The 11,365-nt window shown below is 33.3% G+C and overlaps 1 protein-coding gene across 1 annotated transcript; it reads left to right on the top strand.

Annotated features, from left to right (window-relative positions):
• Window positions 1-4,715: 4,715 nt before the first annotated feature.
• LOC133877473 (dof zinc finger protein DOF2.1-like) lies at window positions 4,716-7,044 on the top strand. The gene is made up of 2 exons (XM_062315785.1): window positions 4,716-5,060; window positions 5,926-7,044. The coding sequence occupies exons 1-2, from the start codon at window positions 5,034-5,036 to the stop codon at window positions 6,799-6,801; spliced, it is 903 nt and encodes a 300-aa protein (XP_062171769.1). The 5' UTR covers window positions 4,716-5,033; the 3' UTR covers window positions 6,802-7,044.
• The last annotated feature ends 4,321 nt before the right edge of the window (window positions 7,045-11,365 follow it).

The raw sequence follows: 11,365 nt of genomic DNA, 5'->3' as shown, positions 1-11,365 counted from the left end.
ATATATATACCTATTGGATTCATTGGCTGATCATCGTATGAGTGCGTTGCATGTGGATTACATGTTCATTTTTTATTTTTATTTTTTTAATGTTACTAAGGTTATTAGCTACCGTTCGAATCATAATTAAAATGGATAGACTTCAAATGATGGATGGGGAAAGCTGTATCCAACTGCCAAGTGATCAGGCAGTATAGATTAATCATCGAGCTCAGAAATGGAGATAAAAAAAAAAAAAAAAAAAAAAAAAAAAAAAAAAAAAAAAAAAAAAAGACTAAGATAAAGATGATTTCATCATCTACATGCCTTTCAATTAATCAGAATCCCTTAATTTTGATTTTCGTTAAAATATGAAAATACAAAAATATAGAAGAAGCGAAAGCAAGAGAGAGACAATGGATTTGAGTCCACCGTTGACATTGCTTAATAAGGTTACATTTTGTTTAAAGTGATGTTAGAAACTATACTTTTATTTCATAATTATCCTACAATATTGACGTAACAGTTTTAACAAATCTTTGGATCAATTCTAGTTAAAAAAAAAAAAAATCAAGCATTGGTTGTAACTGTCACGTCAGTATTATTGTGAGATAAAAAAATATGATTTTTAACATTACTCTTTTGTTTATATTGACCTATTTGATAATGAGTAATAAATGGTAAAGAAAATATCCAAGCACATATTGGAATTGCCACATCAGCATGAGATAAAAATGTGATTTCCAACATTTTCTTTTGTTTATATAGACCTATTTGATAGTGATTAATAAATGTTATATATACCATATTTTTATCTCATAACTACTCCACATTGCTAACGTGGTAGCAGTCTCGACCGGCCCTTCAATTTTTTTTTTAAACAATGATTGATTCAAAGATTGTTCGAATGGCCATGTTAAATTGTGTGATAGTTGTGGAATAAAAATGTAATTTATAGCATTACTCATTTGATAGTATAGTGAGCATCAATGGTTAAGATCTAACTTTAATTTTTTCTTTTTCTTTTTTATAAAACATTTAAAACTAGATCTTAATCATTGAAAAAATTACAGCACCTAATCCTAAGGGATACGAATGTATAATATAAGGAATGTAAATCACATGATAATAATTAGATTCTGCCATTATGACACGATCAGGATTGATATCTGATTACATCATATGATAAGGAAAGAATATCCCCATAATTTAACATCCCCTCAAACTTAATGAGTAAGTAAGTTTGAGTTTGGAAAGAAAATTAAATGTTCGGACAGTAACACAATGGCGTAGTGGCCAAGGCAGCGGGCACGATGGCCTACAATAACAACAAGGTAGCTAAGGACGGTGACGTAGTGGTTAGTCACATCAACACGGTTGTTGAGGATGGCGATACGGTGGCTGTGTTAGAGAAATTGAGTCTACAAAAAAATTGTCTTTGATTCCATGTTCTAATATGAAAAATACTAAAAAAGTAAAATTGATATGAAAAACGGTTGCGAGAGAATTAAAGACAAGATTTGAGGTAGTTCGTCCTTGGAAATTTATGTCTAAGGTTGGTAATGCCTAATAACGTTATATTTTGATTATTTTGACCTATTTGATAGTACATTAATATTGTTTATTTATAGGCTATATGAATTTACAATATAAAGAATGTAAATCTTGGGATAATAATAAAAATTTGATATTATGGCATGATATATCTGAATATATATGGTCTAATAAGGAAAGAATATAACTTGGATTTTAACAATTGTAATTTTTTTTTTTAAAAAAAAAAAAAAAAAAAAAGAAGAAGCAAATTATTTGTCTAAATTGAAAGTATAATTCTTTGGCTATTGAATTCTAAATTATGATGTATGTGAAGTGTCTCGATCGATAGTACTACCGTACTAGTGATTTGGGATTGATTCTCACAAATGGGGGATGGAGATTGGAGATTTGAGATTTGACAAGGAGCTTGTTATATATCCTTAAAACACAATTACCTTCAATAACAAAATAAATCTAAAGATACTTGATATGATGCCTAATCCTTGAGGCAAAGACACGTGGCCACAAACTTTGTTTTAGCATTGAATGATGAATTCTTTTCTATATGCTTGTATATGTTAGTTAAGGTGCCAATTTTTTTTTAATCAATGGGCCACAGTTAAAAATTTTTCTGAATGCATTCTTGTATCTTTTCTCCTCCTTTTTTTCCTTTATATATTCAAATTGTAAGCAGAAAATACTCCCCCATTTGGTAGCTGTTTAGTATTTTTTGTTTAAAAGGAGATAAATAACTCTCAGAGAGGGGATCGGGTCTCTAAATGATCACTTTGAGGGGATCAACGTCCAAATACTTTAGGCAAAGTTGTGATTCTCTTCTATGAATTGGCCATAACGCATCTACAATCTTAAATAAAAAATTAAAAATAGATTTGACAACATAAAAGAAAATCAAAGAAATAACGACCATAATAAAAATAAATAAATAAAAATACAATCATAAAATAAATAAGAAATATTGAGTTTCATAACAATCACCCTTTTGCTATAAGCTTTTGGGTGACTGTTTTGCAAAAAACATATACTCTCAAGTAACAATGGTTAAAGGATCATTTTCTTTTTCTAGCAAAAAAGGGGATTAATTATTCCGGTGTAGTAACGACGGTCATGGTGTTTTGTCTATTTGAGCTTTGTTTAGGTTGCTTGATTATTAGATAATTTTGTAAGTAAACATATAATTTTTTTTTCCCCCTTATGCTATGAAGAAAAAGAGAAAAGAAAATAATTGTGAAAGAAACTTGTATTTCTAATCTAATTTTCTTGTAAAATAAAGTTGACTATTTATAGTTGAATTAGGCTAGAGAATAAAGAAAATACCATAATTACATAATTATACAATAATCATATTTACAATAATATCAAATAGTACTGTAATTTGTGGGAGAATATCTACCATGCTCTTTGTGATTCTTTTTGCTACTCCCCACCCCTTGTACGCACATAAATATATGCAAAATGATTTAATACTCGGGAATAATTTTCTTAGTCTCACATAAATGATGAACTCTCACAAATTTCATCCGTGGGATTTGATGCTACATCATAGAAGAAAAATCTCATTCCAATATGAGAGGAGAAAATATGAATCCTAAAGTTAATAGTATCATGAGCTTGTAATTAACCAAATAGGACATCAAAATGAGTTAGGCATACTACAATCCGATTCCGCTTGGTGGTACATTTAATGTCAACAAGAAGCTTTTTGTTACTAGCTTAATTTTTTGAGCACATAACAGATAAATTTAGGTAGTTTAAGGAACTGTGACACCTCTCAAATTAACTACAAGAGATAAATAATCAATAATTTTATCATATTCTTTATTAATCAACAAGGATTTATAGAGAGAAATAATGCATTTCTTATTTAACGTACAAGTCTTGCTACTGCAAAACTTTTTCTGTCGTAGGCTTGTAGGCCCGTAATTTGCCCGAAGGCCTTATAGAGAAAAATATTGCATCTCTTATTCTGAATTAACAAGTCTTGTTACTGCAAAACTCTTTCTGTTGTAGGCATGTAGACCCGTAATTAGCTTGAAAGCTTTATAGAGAGAAATAATGCATCTCATATTTTGAATAACAAGTCTTCCTATTGCTAAACTCCTTCTGGCGTAAGCCTATAAACCCGTAATTAGCGTGAAGGCTTTATAGAGAGAGATAATGCATCTCTTATTCTGAATTAACAAGTCTTGTTACTGTAAAACTCTTTCTGTTAAAGTATTGATTAAGTGATTAAATTTATTTCTTCCTATAAGCTTAAGCTTTTGGGATAAATAGTGATTTAATTTGGTATCAGAGCTAAAGGTTCTGAGTTCGAATCTTGACTCCGTCATTTACTTTTTATTTTAATTAAATATTTTATCTGTTAAGCCTTACTTATTAAAAAGAAGTTTGTTTATATAGGCCTATCTTGGCATATTTATTTAGTATATATTATTGTCTAATCCCGGACCGTGGATGGAGTTTTTTTTATGACGATGATGTGTAGATGGAATTAAGAGCGAAGGTGTGGAAGAATAGACAGGAAAACCAGAAGGGTAGATAGGTCGCGGAGGGACCATTGTAAAACCAAAGCAACGTAATAAAGCAAATTGGCGACGTTAGGCTACGAAGCACATGGGTGTAAAGCACATGTAAGATAATGAAGGAAGAGAGACACTGAGTGATGATCGAGGACGATCAAAGATCCTCTGTGTCGCTGTCACCGCTGTCCCCCCTGCCCGGTCCCACCCATCATTTCAAGTATACATCGTCAGAACCTTCAACAAACACCCCAGCGCCAAACGACACCGATTCAAATCATTATCATCAATCAACATTTACTTGTTCTGTGGGGCCCCCGCAACGCTCCAAAAAACGCTCTACAGTAGCAGATGAATGAGAAACGAATTTTTTTTTCTTTAGACCAAATCTAATAATCATATGTTGTTGTCTAATTTTCTTTTTTTAAATTATTTTAATAATAATGTGTTTTTGTGGAACACGAGGGCTTGTGGGTCGCGGAGAGGTTTTGGCGAGGAATTGAGGGGGGGTGGTGGGGGTGTGGGGACCTCAATAAGGGAGGTGCGTGTGGGGTCCATGAAGAATAGTTGTATCCACGCGAGTGTGCGGGACCCACGAAGACAAAGACTGTGGGGAGTTTCTGGTCTCTCATATGAAACCGTTGCAGAAACAAGAGAGAAAGAGAGAGAGAGAGAGAGAGAGAGAAGACTCGAATTTTCTTAAATGCTTTCTCTGCGTGCAAGGCTAAGCCAACCTCATCGATCATCCCGTACGGCAACCCCCATCATTATACTCTCTCTCTTTCTCTAATACTTTCTCTCTCTTAATCTCTCTCTCTCTTGTGGATCGCTTTATATATACAGGGGTTGCCTCTATTTCCTCACTTTGCATGTCTGCCTAAATCCTTTGCTCTCTCTCTCTAACATTCTTTCTCCGCCTCCATCTCTCTCTCTCTCTCTCTCTCTCTCTCGTATTCAGTGGTGTTTGTTTGATTGCATGGGATGGATCCTTCAAGTGGACAACACCAGGTAGGATGGGAACCAGTTTGTAATGATAAAAACAGCTCTTCTTTTTGTTTTTGTTTTTCTTTGTGTTACTTTGCTTTTGCTAGCTCTCTTTCTCTCTCTCTTTTCCTTTTTATGGTTCTTTCTTTCTTGGTAAGCGATTTGGCGTTCTGGGTTTAATTCCAAAAGATGATGAGTTGCTATAAGTTGCTTCGGTGTCACTAAAGCGTTAGTAGAAAAAGATAAAAAAATTAGTTTATCTTTAATCTTTACTATCTGTTCCTTGTGTTGGGTTAATCAAATGTTTCGCTTCATAGTTTCAACAGTAGCTCTTTCCTTCAACAGTAGAAAGAGCTTTGGTTTCGCTTTTTTTCTTCTTCTTTTTTTGCTCGCTAAGAAGGAAAACAAGGATGGTTTTTTGGGGTTTTGATTTTCCATGAAAATTGTACCCTAATAATCAAGAGAAAGGTATATGATCATTTTTCTGTCAAGAAGCAGAAAGCATTCCTTAACCCAATTTGCTTAGTTCACCTAATTTGCTTAGTTTTCTAGCTAGGCAATTCACCCAGATTTTTTATGGCAATTAGTGTGGCAAACAAAATTATGTTGTTAAGGAAGTGAACTGATATGAGCAGGAAGGGTTAGGATCGTCAATTAGATGATCCAAAGAACATGTGCAAGAGAAAAAGAAGTATGATCTCTCCTTGATGACCTAATCGGAGACTGCATCTTCACATTTTATTTATAATGATGTCTGATGATTATTACACACGACTACCATCCCATCTTTCGACAATGTATACTTTCTATGTATTTTTGGAGTAATCTGGTTTCGAGTTAATGATGTCTTTGTTTATAATTCTTCTTTTTTGTTTCTGGGTCTCTTCAGGAAATGTCTGCCCATTCACTGGAAAACATGTTGGTATGCTCAAAAGGGCAGCCTGAGAAGAAACCAAGGCCTCAACCAGAGCAAGCTCTAAAATGCCCAAGATGTGACTCCACAAACACCAAATTCTGCTACTACAACAACTACAGCCTTACTCAGCCAAGGTACTTCTGCAAGTCATGTAGGAGGTATTGGACCAAAGGAGGGACACTGAGGAATGTTCCAGTGGGTGGAGGCTGCAGGAAGAACAAGAGATCATCATCATCATCCTCATCAAAGAGGACTCAAGATCAACCACTCACACCCAACACCAACCCACTCATCACTGGTATCCCATCTATGGCTTATGACTCTCCTAGTGACCTCAGTCTTGCATTTGCCAGGCTCCAAAAACAGTCATGTGGGCAGATGGGTTTTGATGATCACCATGATTTTTCAAACACCCATTGTGATATTGTGGGAAACCACGGAATGAACACTTCTGCAGCAGCAACTCCTGGCTTTCTTGATGCTCTTAGGAGTGGATTTCATGATGGGCAGAGTAATTTTCAGAATTGGTATTATGGGTATCATGGTAATGGGAACATGGGAGAGGTGGATAATAATGGTGGTGGAGGTGTTGGGGTTAGTGGAGAAATGGTGATGCCATATGAAGATCAAATGAGTAATGCAGCAACAACAACAGCTGTGACAGTGACAACTATGAAGCAAGAATTGTGTAATGGCAGAGAAAATGATCAGAACAGGGTCTTGTGGGGATTCCCTTGGCAGTCGTTCAATGGGGATGGAAACAATATGGGTGAGATTGATTCAGGAAGAGAAAGCTGGAATGGACTTGCTCCCTCTTGGCATGGGCTTCTTAATAGCCCTCTGATGTAGACATGGAAGTTCTTAAGAGGCATAGAATTTCCTCTCTTATTAGACTCAAATATCAGTTTTAGTGTTTTTGGGTTTTGTTAGGAGAGATTTGATTCGCCTGAATCATCTCTATTTTTCTTTTTAAGTTTTTTTTTTTCTTTTTTTTTTTTTTCTTTTTTCTTTTTTCTTTCTCTTTTTTCTTTTTTGGGTTTCCTTTTATTGGTCGATAAGCTAATGAAAATTTCAGATTTGTTTGCTAACCAAGTCAAGAATCTTGCGTAGGTTGAAATATGATAAAATACAGTTTCTATATTGGTGAAAGAAGAGAGAGGGTGAGAGTGATGTTTCATGTTTTGTGCAGTCTGATCTCTGAACTCTCTCTGAAGTCTTAAAAGGTTCATGTTGCAGGACTATGGTTTTTTCAAGATATTCTGCCATGATTGCTTCTTATTTTCAAGTAGATTCTTGCAATATAATAACAGAATATTAAATTGGAAAAATAATATGAATTTCAGTGAAGCATGTGCAGCAACTTCGGGATGGATTTTCTTTTATCTGGCAGACAATATCCAACTTAGGATTTGGGCGTGAGAGTATGGTTCAGCAATCAGTTTGAAAATTATTGGAATGCATAAATAAATAAATAAATAAATATATAATATGTATTTCTTTTGCTTTATCGTTGTCTTGAATATTTTATAGGAATTGATTTAAGAGCGACAATGGTCAATAGCTAGTGAAGATAGTTTGAATTTTTGGTAGGCAGTGATCCAGATGGCAGCTGTGGATTGGCTTGTTGCCCAACTGCCCGAATCCAATTTGTCAATGCAGCAACATTAGTTTAAGTTTAAGCCTTCTCTTAAGTCATCTGAGAACTTTTTAAGTATGATCTGTTTGGATGACATGTTAAGCATATCCCAGAAACCTCAAGTCATTATACATTTCTCATTTTATATATATATATAACGCATGTCCAACAAGGCACTTTTTATGGAGTCTTGTTAGTCAAATTTTTCTAATTAAAATATTCAAGATTTTATCTTCTCTTCTCTCTCTCTCTCTCTCTTTTTTCTTTTTCTTTTTTTTTAATTTTTTTTAATTTTTAAAGCGTAATGTTATTTAGCAAACTGCTATACGATTGCTATACAACTTAATGATATGGCAGTGAAAATCATCTCTTTGATCAGTACTTATAAAAATGAAAATTTCACTTAACTCTCTAAACTTCTGTCACATTTGCAATTACCCTCCTAAACTTTAAAAACTTTTGATTTAGTGCATCTATCTTTCAATTGTTTTCAATTGTTTTCAATTCCACTCCTCCATTAGGATTTTCCGTTAAATCCAATACGGAGGGGTGTTAAATTCTCAAAATACCCCTTATTTTTAAGACCCCCAAAAAAAAAAAAAAAAAAAAAGAATTGCAAGGATTTAGGCTTTGGTCAGGATTTAACAGAATTTGCAAAAATACTTACGCCTTAATCTTTGAAAAAAAAATAGGGGTATTTTAAAAATTTTGACAGCATTTAACGAAAAATTATAACGGAAGGGTAAAATTCAAATATATTAAAAGATGAATATACTAAATTGAGATTTTTGAAGTTTAGAGTGTAATTGCAAAAGCGATGACAATTCAAATGGGTTAAGTGAAGTTTTTAAAAAAACAGAATAATAATAATTAAGTGCTGATTTTCTCAATCACATTATCTCAGTTATATGAAAATTGTATAATAATTTGTTAAATATCATTAAATTTTTAAAAAAAGAAAAAAAAGAAAGGATAATAGGAACAAAGAAATTTGGTCAATTTTTCGGTTAAGGAATGAAAGCCCTGAAAATGCGACGACTCTTCCATTGCTATCTTTGGATTCTATTTGGCTAAAAACACGGTGTCTTCCACTTGACTACTGACTAGTTGTTTATGGTGACATTTCACCTTGTTTTCTATTAAGGGTTGTTAGTACGTAGTTTCATGTAATCTTCACATTGAAGCTACATATATGCCCATCAATTGGAGCTTGAAACTCCCACCTCCTTTTTTTCTTTTTTGTCAGCAATAAGATTCAAACTCACATATTAATTTCTATATAATCATAATTAGGGTTGTACAGGAGATGACTGTTAGCGATTATTGCCTCTAACTGCTAATCGCACTACAGTAACTATTTGTCAGGTACAGGCCTTTTGAACCCATTTTAGTGTTTTGGACCTCTTTTTAGGACATGTTTTAGACAATTTTGAGCATATTTTAGTGTTTTGCTATGAAATCTTATACAAAAAACGACATGGTTTTGATATGCTTATATATAGGGTAAGCGGTCATTAACCGCGTCTGCCTACCCTACCCCACTATCCTAAACGGCTAGCGATTAGTGGTTCGTGGAAGTTAACAGTTATTAATGGTTAATAACCGTCTGTCTATAGTCTATACAGTCCTAATCCTAACCTATCACAAAATCAAGAAATCTATAATATTTTATGTTAGAATTCACACTACACACACAATAAAAACATCTACAAAGTAGAAGAAGTAAGAATCAAGACATAAATTAAATGCGGTTTGGCAAAACTCTGTATATTCACATGCAACAACGACGATGTTTCTTCTTCACTAGTATAAAAGAAAAATACAATGAACATTTCTCGATCCATCTCGAATTACCTCTAAGATAAAATTCGTACATGTAAATGAGTTTATTAACACGGTCTTTATTTATAAACGAAAGTAATCATCTCTTACAAAGGATTAGGATCAAGAATTGAGAGAGATAAGATTTGAATAAAACAATGATTTGATGACGCGGATAGTTTTAGAATTAGAATAAGACTCTTGTCGTGCATTATGAAAAAAGACAAAACACCATAATTAATTAATAAATAACTATTTTCCATTTATGAGTGATGGACGTGAAGGTGTATTTTTTTCCTTCACCGGACCACGTAATTGACTTTTTGTAGAGACATCTTACCAACACGAAAAATCAGTTTTCACAGGAGCATGTGATTGGCTACAACGTTAATTAAGTAAGAACTGATGGAATTCCAACCATTTTGGAAAACTTGCATGTAAGCTGGTATGGCAATTGGCAACTGCTGCTATGGCTACTGTCTACTGTCTACTGAGATATATTAGCAACTCCAGCTGCTATCCTATGTTGAAAGAAATAAACTAGCTGGTCATAGAGTAAATGATAATATCATTTCTTTCTAGGGATATTATAGTACTTTACCCTATGAATTGACAGATTATTTTTTGATAGCCTTTTAAAATATCAGTACTAGTTGTTATACTTTTAACCCTCATATATTGCTCTACCATTTTCTTGTAGGTGACATATATCCTCCTTTACCGGTGGGCATTAAAATGGATGAAAAATATCTACTGAAACTTTTTATTTCTTATTTCTTATTTAAAATGTCCAAAAGACCTTGATTTTTGGAATTAGAATGTTTTGTTTGACTTCCACATAACACCCCCCCCCAAAAAAAAAAACTAAAAAGCTAAAAAAAAAAAAGAAAAAAGAAATAAAACATAAGAGAGGGATTGAGAGAGGTGGCCGGAACACTCCCTCAAATTGAGAGGAGAGGGTGGTTCAACCATCTTGAAAGATGGCTTTGGGGGTCAATAAACCACCCCTACAGCTCTAAAGCTGATTCAGCCCATCCCTCAAGGATTTTCGGAGTGGCTAAACCACCCCCTCAACTCATCTTTTATTTTCTTTTCTTTTTCTTCTTCTTTTTTATTTATTTATTTATTTTTATTTGTATGCTTTGGTTGAATGATTATTAATTTACACGTTTCAAGTAAAGAATTTGCGTGTCCAAATCACGTGTACCACTTTCCATCAATTTTAACACCAAACGTTAATGAGGGTTGCTAATTGAAAGGAAATGACATTTCAAAAGAGTGAAGTATCATAAATGATAGTTTGAGTCATCTGCAAATGATTTGTCAGTCCACGGAATAAGTCTATTTCCTCTTTCTTTCTAACATTAAAAATAAATAAATAAAAAGCTACAAATAAACTGATCTTAATGAATTCCATGGTTTTTTTTTTTTTTTTTTTTTTTTCGGTCGCCTTGAAATCTGAGTAGTCTCCTCTCCTGAGCCCTCACTATTTCAGGTCTAGTGCTGAGTTCAAATAGATCTCCTTCAAGAGTTTATAAGCCCAAATCATTCTGTTTAAAATACTCGGTCAAAAAACGATGGGTTAATAAAAATTTCTAAAAAATGGCTGCCGTTTGAACATGTGAAAATCACATATTTCTTATTAATGATAAAAAATAAAAAAATAAAAAAAAAATAAAAAAAAACGAAAAAAGTTGACAAGCACATGTTAAAAAAAAAAAAAAAATGTTTTTTCCATGCTAAGAGACATGTCACAAGGCTGATTGTAAGAGTTTCTACAACCTAGTTTGTAGAAAAAATTTGTCCGGCCCAAAGGATGATAAAATGAGTAGAGCTTGCTATTCATTTTACTAAGAACTCACCTTTTTCTTTTTTCATTTATTTTTCTGAGCACTCACGTTCTCCTTTCATCCAAATAACTTCCAAACAAATAAAGACGTTTTCAAGAAACATCCA

This window comes from Alnus glutinosa, chromosome 9 (assembly GCF_958979055.1).
Source record: "Alnus glutinosa chromosome 9, dhAlnGlut1.1, whole genome shotgun sequence".
Taxonomy (NCBI): domain Eukaryota; kingdom Viridiplantae; phylum Streptophyta; class Magnoliopsida; order Fagales; family Betulaceae; genus Alnus; species Alnus glutinosa.
The sequence above is the reverse complement of the archived record's forward strand: the minus strand, read 5'-3'. Positions and strand labels throughout refer to the sequence as shown.